The sequence below is a fragment of the Dromaius novaehollandiae genome, chromosome 11, assembly GCF_036370855.1.
Source record: "Dromaius novaehollandiae isolate bDroNov1 chromosome 11, bDroNov1.hap1, whole genome shotgun sequence".
In the NCBI taxonomy this organism is placed as follows: domain Eukaryota; kingdom Metazoa; phylum Chordata; class Aves; order Casuariiformes; family Dromaiidae; genus Dromaius; species Dromaius novaehollandiae.
In genome coordinates, this window is record NC_088108.1 from 2,851,519 (window position 1) to 2,868,011 (window position 16,493).

General features: G+C 51.5%; 1 protein-coding gene across 1 annotated transcript; it reads left to right on the top strand.

The window, feature by feature from the left end:
- The first annotated feature begins 2,243 nt into the window (after positions 1-2,243).
- Positions 2,244-11,260, top strand: LOC112987756 (HEPACAM family member 2-like). The gene is made up of 7 exons (XM_064518025.1): positions 2,244-2,632; positions 2,718-2,802; positions 2,974-3,303; positions 4,648-4,917; positions 5,301-5,360; positions 6,754-6,805; positions 8,793-11,260. Exons 2-7 carry the CDS (start codon positions 2,718-2,720, stop codon positions 8,803-8,805), a joined length of 810 nt encoding a protein of 269 aa, XP_064374095.1. The 5' UTR covers positions 2,244-2,632; the 3' UTR covers positions 8,806-11,260.
- The last annotated feature ends 5,233 nt before the right edge of the window (positions 11,261-16,493 follow it).

The following is a 16,493-nucleotide window of genomic DNA, read 5'->3' on the forward strand; positions in this document are numbered from 1 at the left end:
TACAATTGCTCTTCATGAAACCTTAGGGATTTGCAGCCTGGGGGAATTATAACATGCCTTAAACAATTATTCACGTATCAAATCCGTAATTTGTAATGTCTAGGGGAGTTCTCAAGTGTAGTTTGCAGGCTCTTCTTTTGAAAGTGCTTGTTTAAAGATGTTAAGCAGAAAACAGACTGGGTTTTGTTTCCATTACAGCATTCTACCAGCAGTGTCAAGTACTGGCCAGTGACTGTTGTCAACTGTCACACAGTCTGCGTTGGTTCCAGGTCTGGATGGGCAGAAGCAGCTTCCTTCCAAAAGCATCAGCCAGGCAGGCCGGCTGTAAGGAAATGGATGCAGCGTGACATCAATTGCAATGTGATGGAGATAGAAGCGGGAGATTAGTCCTTTCATGACATCACATTTTTGTCCCAGATTCTTGTGAGTCCCCCAAACACCTGCCCCACACTCCACCCCGCTGAATGCGTTGAAATAAAAAAATTAGCTTTTTGAACATAAAGCCCTAGGAAGAGCTACCAGCTCTGAGACGCACCTCACGCCGTCACCGCCACCCAGCTTGGATACGCGTGGGTTCATGCTTGTTCTCACAGGTCCTGCAAGTGGTAGGGTTTGCCTCATGGGTGAGGGAGCAGGGCAGGTCTGAGGGCCAGCTAGTAATAAAAAGGGAAGCAGAGGGGTCAGTAGCACTGAGAACAGCCAGCACTAGGCTGCAGCTTGGGAGTGCTCATGGGAAGAAACCATAGCTGGTTTTCCCTCTGGAGATTCAGGCTGATACGGGTAGAGCTCCGATCTCCTGCTGAAAACAGCGGGGCCACCAAGGCCTTGGGAGAAGACTGACAGGCCCCAGCCCTGGCTGATGTCAAACTTGTTGCGTTTCAAAGGGTGGTTTTGGATTCAAAATAGACGCTGCAGTGGTGTCTGAACCTGCCTGCAACAGGAAGCTTTCCTGCAAGAGGAGTTCACAAACCAGTTTCACTTGGCTTCATTTTTCATACATCCAGGGTCGGTTTCGTCAGACACTAAGTCACTGGCACACTCGGAGAAGCACGTATGGTTTTGCTGTGGCAAAACAGCTGTATCCAAGGTGCCCACCTCGCACCATTCTTCACTCCCCGCCTGAGCTGTGTGGTTGAGGGAAACAATACGGTGAAGGAAAAAAATCCTTCCTTGTACTTCTATGTGATAAACTTCAGGTGGGGACAGTAGGAATCTCTGAACTGGGCTTCGTTGTCACAAAGGGAAAGCGAGCATGTGACAGCAGAGTAGAGTCACACATGGCTGAGAACATATCATCATGGTTGTCTTTGCCTTCCTCGCCTGAAGGCCTACGCTGTCGGAGAGCGGCATGCAGTACCATCTTGGGCTGGAAGGCCGCTTTGGCAAATCATGAAAACATAATTCTTGGTGGCTGGTCTGTGCTCCTTTGCTTCTCCTAGCAGCAGAAATCTGCTGAAAAGTTCCTAAGGAGCCATGGAATATGTCAGTGAATGCATTTAACAGCATCCCCCAGCACCTTTTTCACAAGGCATCTGATTTGAGGACCTTTTTGTTCATTACAAAGAAGCTGTGGTTTAATGGAGCAGCGTGTTTTCTTCTGTTAAATACTGCCCTATCATCTTTGATGTCAGAGTAAGTCCTGGGGTGACTGAGAAGGACTCATGTAGGGCCTTCAGGGTTTGCAGGGCTTGGTGTCATGCTTCTGCCTTAAGCACTAGACCCTGGAGGGGAACAAATCTAGGTTCAAAAATGGTCCTGCTTTTCGGTGGGTTACTGCTCCTGCAGATCAGTTTCCCAGCCTGGATATCTTCGTGACACCTCCACGGACCTGCTTCAGCAGAGCCCTCCTGCTTGAGGACCGTGGCTTTGGGTGTGAGAAGGGGGCGTCAGGCACTGGCTAGCAGGCTGAGGGCAGGACGCGAAGGCCAGCAGACAGTGATGCCGGTGAGAACACTCTGTCCAAGCAGACGGCGCTCCCGTCTTGCACACATAGGTGCACTCGGGGCTTTAAACAGAGATGTAAAAACCTCCAGAAATCCCTGGGGAAAAGGAAGAAGTGGGTTTCACTGATTCTCCCTTCCCTCAAACTGGGAATGCTTGAGCAGGTAGCCCGCTGTGGTCGTCAGTGGCTCCTCATAAGCTTCGTCTGCTTTGAAGCACTGTTATAAATGCAGCCGGCACACAGGAAAGTCACCACTGGCCAAGCGGTTATACGTAAAACCCCGACATAAAGCAGCGAGTCCCTGCCCTCCCCGGGCTTGCAGGCAAGCCCAACGGCGGGCAGGGCCCGGCCAGCCAGGCCGCGGCCACCCCCGAGGCAGCCGCGCTCCCCGCCGGCTCCCGGCCAGGGCGGCGGCCGCAGGCTCCGGGCCCCGCCGCCCCCGCCCCCGCCGCTGGCGGACGGCGCCTACTCGCCGCTCCGCCCCCAGGCGGGCCCCGACCCTCCCGGCGCGGCTGTGCGCGGTGCGGGGCAGAGGGGCGCAGGGCCCGCTCTGGTCCAGTCCGGTCCGGTCCGGTCCGGTCCAGTCCAGTCCGGTCCGGCCCAGCGCGGGAGCGGCGCGCGCTGCGCCGGGCGGGGAGGGGGAGCGGGGCGCTGTGCCCGGCGCCGGCCGCGCCGTCCCGCCGGAGCGAGGTGAGGTCGGGCGGGGCGGGCGGGGGCCGCGGCCCGGCGCGGCGGGGCCCGTTGGCCGCTGACGCGCGTGTGCCGCTTCCCGCAGATGTGCGCGTGCTGCCTGCTGCTGCTGCTGCTGCTGCTGCTGGCCTGGGGACCCGGCGCGGCCGGAGCGCCGAGCGCCATCATAGGCAAGTGGCAGCGCCCGGCGCGGCTCCTGCGGCCCCCAGCTCCCCGCCTGGGGCCTCTCTGTAGCCTCGGAGGGCGGTGTGGGGCTGTCGGGGCTCCGGGCGAAGCAGTGGTCCCGGCTTTTAATATCAGCAGACCTAAAACTCTTTAATAACTTGTGTTTTATTCGCCAGCGCAAACCCTTGCTCCTTGCTACTCTGCTGACCTACAGCCAGCGTCAGGCAGACTCATCTCGGCGGTCAGCTGCACCGTGCTTCTGGCAGTCCCGCCGCTGAACGCCAGCGCCGTTGTGTTCTGGGAGTATAAAAACGGCCCTCACGAAGAAATCATCCTCAAGTATTATCTCAATAAGCCTGTAAATACTGCTGCTTCCTACAAGAACCGTACAAAGTTCAACGAAACGGATTTCTCCCTGCAAATGGTGCTGCAGCGAGGGGACAGCGGAACCTACCGCTTCAGAACGGAGTCACAGGAAACGGACTGGTTCCAACTGGAAGTTATTGGTGAGTGACCGTGATGGTTTGGACAGTGACTGCGTTACCTCATTTTTACGTTAGCTCTGCCAGACTTTGGAATAGCCAACAGTGTGTGTTGAGCGGGGCAGAAGTGTGGCGCTGTGAGTGTCTCGCCTGCCGCCCGTGAGCCAGGCCGCCTCTGCAGCGCAGCCAGCCGGGGCATAATGGGGAATTTCTCTGGTTTTGGTGGGACATTTCAGTCCAGGCAGGATGGAGCCTGCTGACGTTTCTGTTGAGCTGCATTCCACCCATCTGTGCTGGTTGGAAGTAGCTTGAAAAGCAGGCCTGTTTTCAGCTTGATTTAAGAAGAACCAGTTCAAATCATATGTAATAATTGCCTCCTCTCCATGCTCTGAGCCCCACTCCTCTGGCTTTTGCCTTGAAATGTGATACTGCCAGGACGGTCTGCTGAAAGGGTGCTACTGCTGTGCTCCCCAGGCAGTAGAAGCCTGGCCTGTGACTCGGTTTTTGCTCACACTTTTGAAAAGTTATTAGTGGGTGGGTAGCTTCCCCCTGCTTTGTGAATAACACCATATTGTAACAGCAGATCTAGGTGGAGTCCCTAGAAGAGTGATTTTCACTTTTTTGTATTAGATACTCTGACACCAGGCTTTTAAGCCTCTGAAATTTAAGCCACGGAACTTAAACTGAAGTGTGGTACAGCTCCAGTGGATGCAGGGAGCTGTGTGCAGGCATCAGCAAAGAGCTGTTAGGTTTAGAGGCTTTCTTTGGGCCCTGTGGGCTGGGCGGAGGTTGGATAAGACTGAAGGGACAGTCAAACATCATCTTGCTTTCTGCCCTCAATTTTTACAGTACTTTGGAGTAGGGAAGGGAGTCCTGGAAGTGCAAGTGGACTCTGATCTGGATTCACTTTCACACAGAATCACAAATATCCCTCTCACTGTTTCTCTCTCAGATCTGCTCATGTTTTCCACTGAACTGAAATCCTCCTTCAGCGAGTCCTCCCCTAGCATGTGAGCTGCCTCACGGGCATGGAAAATTGTTCGGATGCCCTGGGCAGAGAAGGGGACGTTTTGCCTGCGTGCTAGAGTCTCACCGTGCGAAGTGCACAGGTGAAAGCATGTGGGAGTAGCTGGACATGTTGCTGGGTCTGTAGTGCAAGGAAGTGTACTCGAGCTGATTTGAGCTGATGTAGATGCATAGTATGGGGTTCATGGGGTGCAGAGCCCCAGGCTCTGTTTGAACTAGGGACATTTGCATCAGATAGAAGCAGCTCTAGGCTTGTAAACTCTATGAAGCAATAGTTTGAATAGCTGGATAGGAAGGTGCTCTAGTTCTGACATCAGCTGACAATTGTTCCATGTCTCCCAGAACCACTGCCTGCGCCAGAAATCGTGGGCAACTCCTCTGTGAAAGCAGGAGGCAGCATTAAACTGGTCTGCAACATCCCGGAGGGGAAGGCAGACTCCTACTGGTGGAAGAAGAATGGGGAGCTGCTGCTTGGGAGTGACCATTTCCAGTTTGTTCGAAACAACACGTTGCACATCATTGAAGCGACAATGAACGACAGCGGCTACTATGCTTGTGTGGTCCGCAACAAAGTGAGCCAGAATGAAACCTCCTTCCTGCTTCGTGTTCAGAGTAAGTGGGTGCTTCCTCCTGGTATCTGGGAAGGGAAACCCAGGAAACAACCAAGTGACTGTCCCAGTTCTGTGAGGCCATCTCAGGTCTAAAGCATCCCTCCAAAAGAGAAAGGTCACCTCTTCTCTCAAGAAGCGTTTCACAGCTCTCCCCTCCACAAGTCCCCCGTGACTTCCTAGCCCCAAACACAACCCTCAGCTGCCAGCATTAGCGGAAGTGAACGGTGGGAATAGCGGGACTTGGAAGGGCAAATGCCGTCTGTGTTCCCTGTGTTCCCTTGCACTGAGGGTAGCCGCCCAGTGGCAGCAGGCTTTTGCTTGAAGGGTGTGGGTAGGAAGTAAATTCAGTCTGGGTGCAAAGACTATGAGTTGTCTCTTTTACAGACGCTGCAAATATGGTCTTACCTGTGATGATGGCATGCGTTATCGTTGGCTCTCTAATAGGTGAGTGTTGTGATTCACTCTTTACCCTGGCTTTTTGGCTTACTGCGTTATCACTGATGGGTACTACAGCAGATATCACAAAGAAGAAGGGATGGGGGAGTGAAGGCAGAGTGGGGGTGTCAGTGCTGAGTGACGTGATGTGTGTTGGCTGTGCCCCTGGTTTCCCCACCTGGGCACCCTGCAGGGAAGTGGCTGGTGCTTTGTCACTGCTGTCATTTAAAGCAGGACAACCCTAGCCAGAGAAGGCTAGGCTGGGCTAAGGTCTGCGTGGGGAGGAACAGCTTTCACTCCTGCAGTCCCTGCTGGGTGGTGGGTCTGGGTGGTGGGTCTGGGTGGGTTCCTGTATTGGGCCTACTGCAGCAAGATGTAGCTTTTCTAGTAAAAACCTTCCTGTGCCCCCTGATTTTTCTCTGGAAACAAATAATTTTGTTCCCATGGTTTCAAGCCCTCCATTTCCTTCCTTCCCATGGTTTCAAGCCCTCCATTTCCTTCCTTTGCCTCCCTGCTCCAGGCATGGGAGGGGAGATTGACATGACAAACTCTCCTGTGTGTCCAGAACAGGCATGATATTATATTTTACCTTCCTAATCTGGGCAAAACTCCCTCTGAAGTCCCATGGACCCTGACTGGCTGACAGATGTCCCACATCCCTTCTAGGATAAAAGCACCCCTCAACGTGGTCTGCTGTTGTTTTCTGCCCACAGAAGGGAAACGTGCTTCCTGGCTCAGTGGGTTTGTTTTTCTTCCTTTTTTGGAGCTGGAGAACAGTTTTTCCAGCCTATCTCCAATCCTTAGTAAAGTGGGGATTTTAATTCTCCGATTGCCAACCTCAAACTTGAAAAAAATGAAATGCACAGGTCAGGACCTGAGAAAATAATCCTCTCGTTTAAAATAGAAGTAGGAAGTTATGTGTAGCTGATTTGTATTTATTTTTTGCTATTGGATTAAATTTTCATGTTTTTCTATGTAATCACCCCAAGCATTGTGCAGGTGCAGGGAAAACTGACCTGAGTGCTTCTGCTCTCATCTTCCCCCATGACAGTTCCCTCACACCTGCTCACGCATGGCCAAAATTGGTGTCTGGCTCTGTTCCCTGGCCTTTGGCTGGGGCGGATGCCAGTTCAAGGCTGGGGCCAAGCAGATTTCTGCAGGTCTCCGTAGAGATGAGCACGGGGTTCCTCAAGACTGAACAGTCAAATACCAGCCAGCTTCCTGCAGGCAGACTCTGTGTCAGGGAGCATTGACAGTTGCTCCTCTACTCCCTGCTTGAAGTTTCCTGGTTGAGTGTTGCTACCCAAGAGGAAGAGGCACCTTCTGCTTCCTCCTTTGCGAAGTGGTGCCCGACAACCGTCTCTGGAGTGTTTAATGGAGCCAACGAGTGGTTTGTTCCCAGGTGTTCTCGTCTGGTGTAGGAGGAGGGGCCGCTTTCGTCACTGTGTCCGTAGGTAAGATACCTTGAGCCCCTTTTGCTGTGCCCGGGACTTGGGGATGGCCCTGCTCCTCCATTGCTAGCTACAAGGCAAAACCAGTCTTGGCTGTAACTGAATAATCTTGACAAGCCGAAGGTGACGGTATCCTTGGCTAACCTGTGTCCATAGCCTCAGATCCACAAAACCCTGCGAGGAAACAGCCAGTTGGATACAGTTAGATGCAGATGCTGCTGAGGGGACAGGCCCTTGCACAGACAAGGGAGACAGTCGAGGAGGGCCCATTCTCTGACTTTTCATGTAGCATAAAACCTCTCAGCCCTTTCATTTTGCTAAAGATGCCCCTTGTGCAGAGATCTCTGTACTGACAGACCTTACAGCTGGGCAGAACAGGGTTGCTCTCCCCACTTCATAAGCAGGGTGCTGCGGCACCAAAGGGCAAGGTGATGGGCTCTGGCCCTGCAGAAGGCTGGTGGCAGCACTGGCAGAGAGCGCCCATGTCTCGTGAGTCTCCAGCAGCCCTTGCAACCAAGGTGAGCTCCAGGCTGACTGCAGGCACTGTGTGGGGCCACCCAGGTTTCCAGGTTCAGCTGTAATTCAGGGGCCACCGTATTCAGGGGCTCAAAGGGTTTGCTGTTCCTAAACACTTCCACTGTTCAGTCCCTTCTTGGACTTGATCTGGGAACGTTCTGACAAAATGCCCTAGGAAAGGGTGAGATAGCAGGTCTGATTTTCCGCTGCCTGAGGCCTAATACTGCTGTTCAGCTCTGGCAAAGCTGGCACTGGGCACCCCCAGAGCAGTGGTGTTGTGCAGACTCTCCAGGCACCGTGGAAAGTGACTGCAGAGTACAAGGCAGCAGGAAACCTCAGGGTTCCTCTAGTCCCATCATGCCCTTGTCCCATCATCTGTTCTTCCTCTTCTGGCTGTTACTGTCACACTGGCTTTTTTATTCCCATTATGCCCTTAGCTCCTATCTCAATTTATTCCATTGCCATAGCAGCGAAGAAATTGTGCTGTGCTCTTTAGGAGAGCAGAATCTTGGCCGGAGAGGAAATGTTCACTTTCTCCAAGATACACCTGTGGCTGAGATAGAGCCAAACTCTGGCTTCAGTAAGGCTTTCCAGACTGGTTTATAGCTGCAGCAGCCTCCAGGGTGGGATAGATGCAGGTGGTGCGTGGATGCACTCTGAAACATCCTCTTAAATATTTTTGTAATTCTCCGAAGTGCATCAGAAGTTTCCAGAAACTGGGTGCTCTTGAAATCTTCTAGGAACTAGCTCATTTTTCAGGCACATATGACCTGTTCAAAACTCAAAATGTATTAACTGAAGTGTCCTGGAGGGTGAGGAAAGGGATATGATCTTGGGAAACCTCATTCCATATTGAGATCAGTCAGAAATAGCAAAGTTCTCGGTTGTCTTGTACAGCCGAATCCTATATAACTCATCCCTGAGATAAGTTCGCCTAGACTGTTCCTAAAATCCCTGCTCCTTGGAATCACACTTTCCCTGGATATGCTGAGGAAGGTTCCTCTGGCCGTGTTCCAGGAATCGGTGCTCTTGAAGTTTACATGCAGTTCACATCTTTTCCCCCCCACAACTTGCACAGTGCTTCCCAGGGCTCAGTGCAGACCTCCATGCAGGCTTGGCCAGGTTTCCCCCATGGAATCCAGGCACATTGGTCCAGGGAGAGCTGTAAGTGGAGCTACTGTTCATGAGCTGCAGCTTCTGCCCTTGGCCGTTTAGTCCTTTTCTCTGAGGCTGAGCAGGAGGCTGAGTAGAGCAGAAGTCCAGGTCGTAAGTGGAAGTACCAGTGTGGCAGCACTCTGCTACCACAAGAGAGCCTATAATATCCTGCCAGAGCAGAACAGCATCTTCCTGAGGCCTCAGAGAGGGTCCACCAGTCGGCATGTTGCCTGTGAGTGGTGGGTGGTATCCACGTACAAGAGGACAGAAGTGGAACCTGACTTAGTACTCTATGCAAACCTCTCCTCTCTCATTGCAGGTGGAGGGCCTGAGTGACTGCACCTTGCTCCCTTCCTCTCACGTAGGTGATGGATGCTAACCAGGGAGCACTGGCCACCTGCCATCATGCACAGCAGTCTGATGCTGTCCCAGTCTCTTCCAGGCTCGCTTATTAATTGTTCAAGCTGCTAAAACCCACAGATCCTTGCAGGACTTGTTTTACGAACAACACTGGCTTGGACTCCATCTTCATTGTCCTGTCCTTCCCAAGGCTCCTTGCACATCTTTGGGGGAGAGGTAGGCATGGCCTTCTCTGGAACACTGTCTGCTGCTTTTCTCCAGGCCTCGTTACCTTTCCTGGCTTTCTCCAAAGGCTGTGGGGGCACTTGGAGAGGGGCTGATGGTTGTGGATAGAGCTACCTGGCTGGGCAAACACATGGCTCTGGAGGTTGCTGGAGAGTGACCGCAGGTGTTCTGCTACTCCTTGATGGGAGACTCAATGAGACTTGAAATCCCTCACTGTGGCCTCAATACCTCCTGGTGTGCTGCTGTTTTGGGGCACTTGGGGACTTGCTGGTGTGTCTTGGGGCTGAGATCGTGGGGCTTCTTTTGTGTTTGGCCCTTGGAGGGAGGAGAAAAGGCAGGTTTTTGCTGTCACATGCATTAGGGAGTTCCAGGAGATGAGTGGAGCCAGTTGAAGTCCACAAAGGATGGAGGAGTGGCATGTTAATGGATATGACCTACAATGTAGTTTTGTTTTGAAAAACAAACCCCGAAGAAATTCTGACAACCAGCTGCTTTAGAGCAGCAGTGCAGCCTGACATGTGCATGCGAGACACAGGTATGCTCCTAAGCCTGTCTCCCCTGTTCCCCCAGCCTTGGACTCAGGAAGGATCTGAGGATGTGCCCTCATCTTCTGAGGGTTAGCACGTGGGTTGTACTTGTGACAGTGCAGACTTGTTCCTCCCTTTTGCCACTCCTGCGGGAGATGATGGTTGTGATCTGATTTGATATGGCCAGGGGCAACCCTTCTTTCCAGTCCCAAACTCCTGTCCATGTCCCTTCCCCATGCGCCTTCTGTGGAGCTCTTCTGGGCTCTGCTTATAAAAATGATTGTTATAACTGAAATTACTTAGTTGGGGGCATGGCCTTTCTCTCTCAGCACTGACATCTTCACCCTGGAGAAAACTGGATGCTTTCCTGGGAGCACTAGGTCTTGCTAAGTGCCTTTCTGAGTGTCAAGCTGGGCAGTTTGCACCCATCTCTCATTCTGACAGGGAGCCCCAGCAAGGCCAGCACCCTCTCTGAGCTGCTCCCCAGGCCCTTGGTGGAGTCAGCCATTCTGAGTACTCTAGTCTAGCTACCGGACGATCACTTCTCTCCTAGAGTGGGGCAGCTGATGGCTTGAGGACCTCTTTCCTGTTGGCCTGCAGGCAGAAGGGGAACAGGTTTCTCCAAGTGGCTTCCAGGCTCTGCCCTGGGGTTGCTGGACCAGCCTGATGCTCCTGTGTGCAGTTTCTCTAGCTCCTTCAGAGATACAGTTCAGCTCTACATAGCCAGAGGAAGAGAAATCCCCAGCAGAGAAATACCTCAGTATGGTTCCTAGCAGAGAAAGAGTTGTCCTGGCCTCGTCGCATTTACTTGCTGCAAGAGAGGAGACAGGAGAGTTGAGCTGTGCTTTCTTTGGTGTTTTGTTCATGTAGGTGGTTTTTGTCTCCTGGTTGTTGTGATTGGATTTTGAAAGCAATTTCTGAATATTTAGCATTGTCCAAAGAAAACACTAAAGCAGTCAGCAAATGGAGAGAGATGAGGGTTGATTTTACTGTAGTTTGTGTTTTGCCTGTAGACCATAACTCACTTCTACAGAAAAGGGCATTCCCAGCGACCTGGGAGCTCCGAGTTTCACACTCTGTTCCGAATTCTGCCTTCTCTTTGGAGAAGAGTTGACCTGTTGGCTATTTCTAGGAAAATCCTTTGAAATGTAAGTTAAAGCTGACATGCACAAAAGCAAAATTTCTGTGAAGCTGGTTTGAAAAAAAAAAAAGTTGGAAATTATTTGGTTGTTTGTTTGTTGCTGAAGAGTTCTGGTCACATTTGTGCTTTTTACTCTGCGGGAGAATAAACTAACTCATGACTTGACTTTTTTGGGCTCTACCTACTTTGTCACTGTGCCAGTGCACTAGCCTGAAAAAGGATGTAGCTGAGTCCTGTGCACATCAGCCCCAGGGAAATATTAAATATATGAAAGGGGCTGGCAACAAAGGGCCATCTCTCAGCCTGGAATTATGTTACAATTAAATTATTAAAGGAAGCGAAGCAGGTTGCAAGGATTAAACCAAATTTGGTTTTAAGCTGTAATACGGATTGTTCCCTGTTTTACTTGCAAACAAATACAGCCAAATGTTTGACAAAATATATTTTTTTAACTTTTCTGAAAGTTGTCTGTAAATCGTTTTGGAGAGGTTGTTTTTTAATGGTCTTTTACTGCTAATAAAAGTACATACGTTATTCCAGTGTATAGTGTTGTGATCTTCAGATCTTCATATGCTATACAAGAAAACTGGTAGGACAGAGGTGCAGAGATTTGTAAAGATTGTAGTCCTGAGCTTGGCAGTTTGTGTGTGTTCATTTTGCTTTGCTCCCCAGTGCAGGGAGCAGGGTCCCTGCACAGGCTCCAGGATGAAAGGGTGGGTTGCACCTCATGGCAGACCTCAGGGAGGACGGCAAGCAGTCACCTGTCCAAACAGAGCTGCTTCCCACTGCTGCGTGCCCAGGAGTTGTTTGCTGCCTATGCTGTTCTGCAGCAGTCACGCTGTCTGCATCCTCTCCCTTGTTTGGGCAGTCTCACTCCTTCTGGGGTGGGGGGGCTGGAGTTTGGGAACTGATCTGTGGTTAGAAAATAACCTTACTCCAAGTCTGGATGAGGATATGTTTAACATGTATCAGTTCCCTGAGTCACTGCGCCCTGGCAAACATGAGATGTGGCACAGCCCATAGGACAGCGCAGGTGTGGACAGTTACCTGGCACGTGCACACCACTGGACATCGGGCGCACAAGACAGTGTGAATGAGGAGAGTCACGGTACTGCTTTGTTTCTGTTTCACTGATGACTGCTGCTCCATCAGGACTGTTGTCCTGCTGCCTGTTTTGACCCTGTGCACATTCTTGTGGGTTGAAGAGACTGTTCTGTCTCCTTCTGCTCACTCACAACGGCACAGATCGATGTTCTGGACTTTCCATAGAGGAACAAAGTGCTGTCCACAGGCTCCTCTTTCTCTAGCTATCCATCCTTCCTTCTTGAACAGATCACCAGGAAACAGAAACAACTGTGTTGGGAAATGATGACACATGACTTTTCTGCAGAGCATCCATCACCTTTGTCCGAGAGATGTAATAACGCTGAGTGTAGGCCGCACAAGCACAGGAGCACGTCAGACATCCCTACCAGCTCTTTGGGTTTTGTTCTTGTTCATGTTTCCCACTGTGACGTGAAACAGCTGCAGGGGCTGTCCAGTTTCCCCAGCTTTCATGGGAAAAAATGTCCTGTTGCGACCTGCAAAGGGAAGAAAAGAGATGCGATGGAAATAATGCTGTGAGGAAAAGATGGGCCTAGCAGTATGGGGACACAGTGTGGTTCCTAACCAGATACTTGCATTATTTTGCTACAGAACAGCTGTGGGGCGGTGTCCAAGCCTGCCCTGCTGGCTGCCAGCTTTGTCCAGCTGTGCATTGTCTCTTTACCCCTTTGTCCTCTTTCCAGATGGGGCTTCTCCAGTCCCCAGGCGGATCCACTCTGCCTGGCTTTGCTACTGCCCAGCAAGGCAGAAGGGTTTGACAGGAATTGTGTTTGTTTAGTTGCCAGGAAAAAGAAAAAAAAATTCCTTCCCTCCTTCTGAGTAAGTCTCTGATAATTAACATTTTTAACGCCTCTCAGGCTATAGGAGTTGTCTGGGACTGTGATACCAACCGGCAGAATCTGCGCATGTTCCTGGGACCTTGGGGAGGTGGAAGAGAGGAGGTTGGTGGCAGCGTGTGCAAGGGGCTGAGCATATGCCCTTTCACGCTCTGCCCTGAAAAGGCTTAGGGAGACACCAAAAAAGATTTTTGTCTTGTTTTGCAAAGCAAGGATTTTTGCCTTTGGGGTGTACTGGCAGTAGAGGCACTCCTCTCCCTGCTGTCCTTGATGCCACTGCCCTACCTGGTCCCTACCCCTGCCTGAGGGTTGGCTCTGCCCTGCAGCCTTGAAGGCCTCCAGCTGCAGGGGCACCCTAGGCTTTGCCACCACGGTCTTCCTGTTACTCATCACAGACAGACAGCCTCACCTCTGAGGCTGTGGGCACTTGGGACTTCTCAGAAGAAACCTGCTTTGTCAGTGACACAAGGTCAGAAGTGCCTGCGGGATTCACGCTGTGAATGCTTTTTAGGGAAGGTTTTAGCCTTGGGGTTTATCTAGTGGTCTTTGAGTGCTTACACATACTAACTGTGTTTGTAATCAGAAAATCTGCTTTTATTCAAAGGAAATACCTTTGTGCATTTTAACAGATAAATTTGGTGAGGTCTTTGGTAGGAAAAAATAGACTTCTGGTGAAAATAAAAAGTGTATTCAGCGTAAATAGATCCCAGAGTTCCTGGACAAGAGCATGTCAGATGCATTGGGAAGTACCTATTGGAGAGAAATGCATCCAGCATCCTTCTCCTCCAAATCTTCATGCTTGTGACTTTGTGTCCTTCCTCCCCGGTGAGCAGCAGCAGAACAGTTTTGGTGCGCTCGAGGAAATAGATAGCCGAACTGCGTAAATAACCTCTTGATCATTAAGAAGTGCAAAAATGTCCAGAATAAGCAGATTATGAGTGCCAGCAACAGCAAATCAGAAAACAACAGTGCACTGGAAGGGACTAATCATTAATGAGCTATTCTCTACCCAGGCCTACAACTAAGGGCATGTAAGGGTGCTGGGGTAACCGAGAGTATCTGAAAGACTCCGGGGAAGGAAACTCCAGGACCCTGCACCAGGGTCCCAACCATCTCTGCATCCTCCAGCAAATGCGGGGAGCAGAAAAGAGCCCAGGGAAACCTCACAACCATGTGCCGTGACTGCACAAATTGAAGTGCTTTGGTGTCTGCATCCACTTAGCCTCCACGCTGTCATCTGGCCTTAAAGCACAACAGCAGCCCAGGTGTGCAGCAGGCAGTCCCTCATCCTTTACTGCCTTAGTGCGCCTGCTCGCGGTATTCTGCTACCTGCGATGCTTTCAAGAACTGTCTGGTGTTACAGGCTCTGCAGGCTGAACAGCCCCATGGGCTGGAAAGGAGCTGTTAGCTACATCAGTGTCGAGAAAGGTGCCAGAGTGGTGTTTCCTTGCTGCACTTCTCTTTCTTTCACCGCTAAACGTCGCCCTGCTCCCCCAGGACAGCAGACTCCAGCGGACCCGGGAGCCACGTTACCACGCTACTATTTTTTTTGCCTATCGCTGCCTTAAAGGAAAATGCACTGACTTTAGGCACAGCCTACAAATAATACGCACTTCCTTTTCATAGTGTTTGCTATTTAAAAGGCCTTATGCATCCCCTGCAATTGCTGGGAGATTTATCATCATGAATTAGGCATTAGAAGGTTTCTGAGCATTTGGGGAGTAACTAGGAACTCAGTAGGAAAGCCTACGTCTCCTCCGGTCCCCACGTTTCTGGGCTGTGCAGTAACAATGCATCTGTCTTGTACTTCTTACATGGCAGCCCGAGGCACAGCTCCGTAATTCAGCTGCAAACGACAGCTCCTTCCGAAGCCTCTTCCTAACTCTACCTGTATCTTACTGCCAATTAAATTAATTCCTAACCAGGCTTTCCTGCTGGCACCTTTCATCCTATGCCTGGAGGCCTGCCTTCAAGTAAAAACAACCTCTTGCTCCTAATTCCCACCATACTTGTACACTCTCCATGTAAATCCCAGCAACCCCAGAGGAAGCAAAAAGCCATCCCATCCACTCACGGCAGCCTTGTCCGGGATTTTGGAAGACCTTTCCGAGATTTGTCAGTGAACAGGGCTCTCGAGCCGTGTCCCCATCCACTGTTACAAACTCTAACCCTAACTCTGACCCCAGCTGAAGCCCAATCTGGTGAATAAGCCCTGAGCGCTATTTCACTCTGTAAGCATGTTTTAAAGTGTGTAACTCATAAGGCAGCTGGTTTCTGAGCTTGGTTGTTTGTTGTAAGGAGGTTTTGTATATATACGCATCTGAGGAGACTAGCAGAGGCGTTTTGAGTCTTGCAGTGCAGACACAGGGGAGCAGGCACAAAACCCTGAGATGGTCCCTGGGAATTGCCAGACGGAGTCTGGAGCACACCTGACCGTGGGCTGTGGTCGCTGGTGGGGAGGGAGAGCTCAAAATCCGCCGGCACCCCAGTGTGCCGGTGCCTGACCGCTCGGGGTGGTGTGCTGGCCCGGTCCTGCCAGGCTCGCCCCGGCTGGGAGCAGGCACGTGGCGCCTTTGGGGGAACCGCTGAGCTGAGGGCCGCGCCGTGAGGGACAGGGATACTCGCTCCGTGGTGTGAGCGCGGCAGGCGTGACCCTGCTGCTGCAGCAGTTTCTCTCCCACCAGATTTAAGACCAGGGTGTTGAGCTGGCCGAGGCGTAGCGGGGCGGTCACGGCCTGCCAGCACCCCATGGGGTGGGTGTTCAGCCTGATGTAGAGGTGTTCCCAGACGCTGTAGCGTAAGGAAAGGAGACTGACTCACTGCCTTGCAGTTTGTGCTGCTGAATTGGATCGTGAGTGCCAAAAGCAACAGTAGGCACAGGAAGGAAGGATGCCCTCCTCCCCAGAAGGCTGTTACTCACCCTCTGCAAAAGTCAGTGTGCTGCGAGCTGGGAAAGGGGAGAAGTAGACAGATGCTGCAAAATCCTACTCAGTTTATCCCTTACGCTTTAGAGACTGGTGTTCATTGCCTCAGCATTGGTGTGCAGTGACTGTTCAGTGAAACAAAAGCAGTTGTCTTGGCCTTGCCCTGCTCGTGGATGGCTGGGAGGGTTCAGCCTGCACGTTCCCCAAGGCTCAGCTTTATAATGAACTGTGCTTGGAGCAGCTTTGGCCCACCGAGACGCTCTTCTCAGAGCATGTAGTGGAAGAGCTGGAGCTTGCCTGTGTCCTGGGCTCCTTTCCTGCTCTGGGTCTCTGCCGAGGGGCTCATGACACTGGAGCTGCCCAACTCCTAGCTGTTACGGGAAATTTTTATAAGGTCTCACTGGAAAGCAGCCGTACCTATTTTACTGTTTGCAGCCATGCTTTTTTTGCTAACCCTGCAAGTGGAAAGTCCTAGCTGTTTTGCACCTCTGATGAGTCTCAGTTTCTCTACTCTTGGTCTGTACTACTCCTACACATGCAGCATGCCCATCTGCCTGTATCTGGCTTGTGCGCTAGCCCACATCGGCACGCTCTTGCCCAGCCCACCTAGTCATCCCCAGCGTGCTCGCTCATGCTGCTCAGGTCTGAGTTCCCTTCAACCTTTGCAGAGCCCTGCATCCTTTCACTGGTGTGGTGAAGCTGGTCGCTGTGGCTCTGTGTGGGAGTTTCCTTTGCTGAAGTCTGTGGTACAGAGGTAGCTTGGTTCTCAGCCACCGCTCGGTATGGACGTGATGGTGCTACAGCAAATGGCTTTGAGGTACATTTTAAACAGACCCATGCAGATAAGCAACCAATATGATTTTGCCATTTGTATGTACAGACCTTTCAAACCATTGTCAAAGA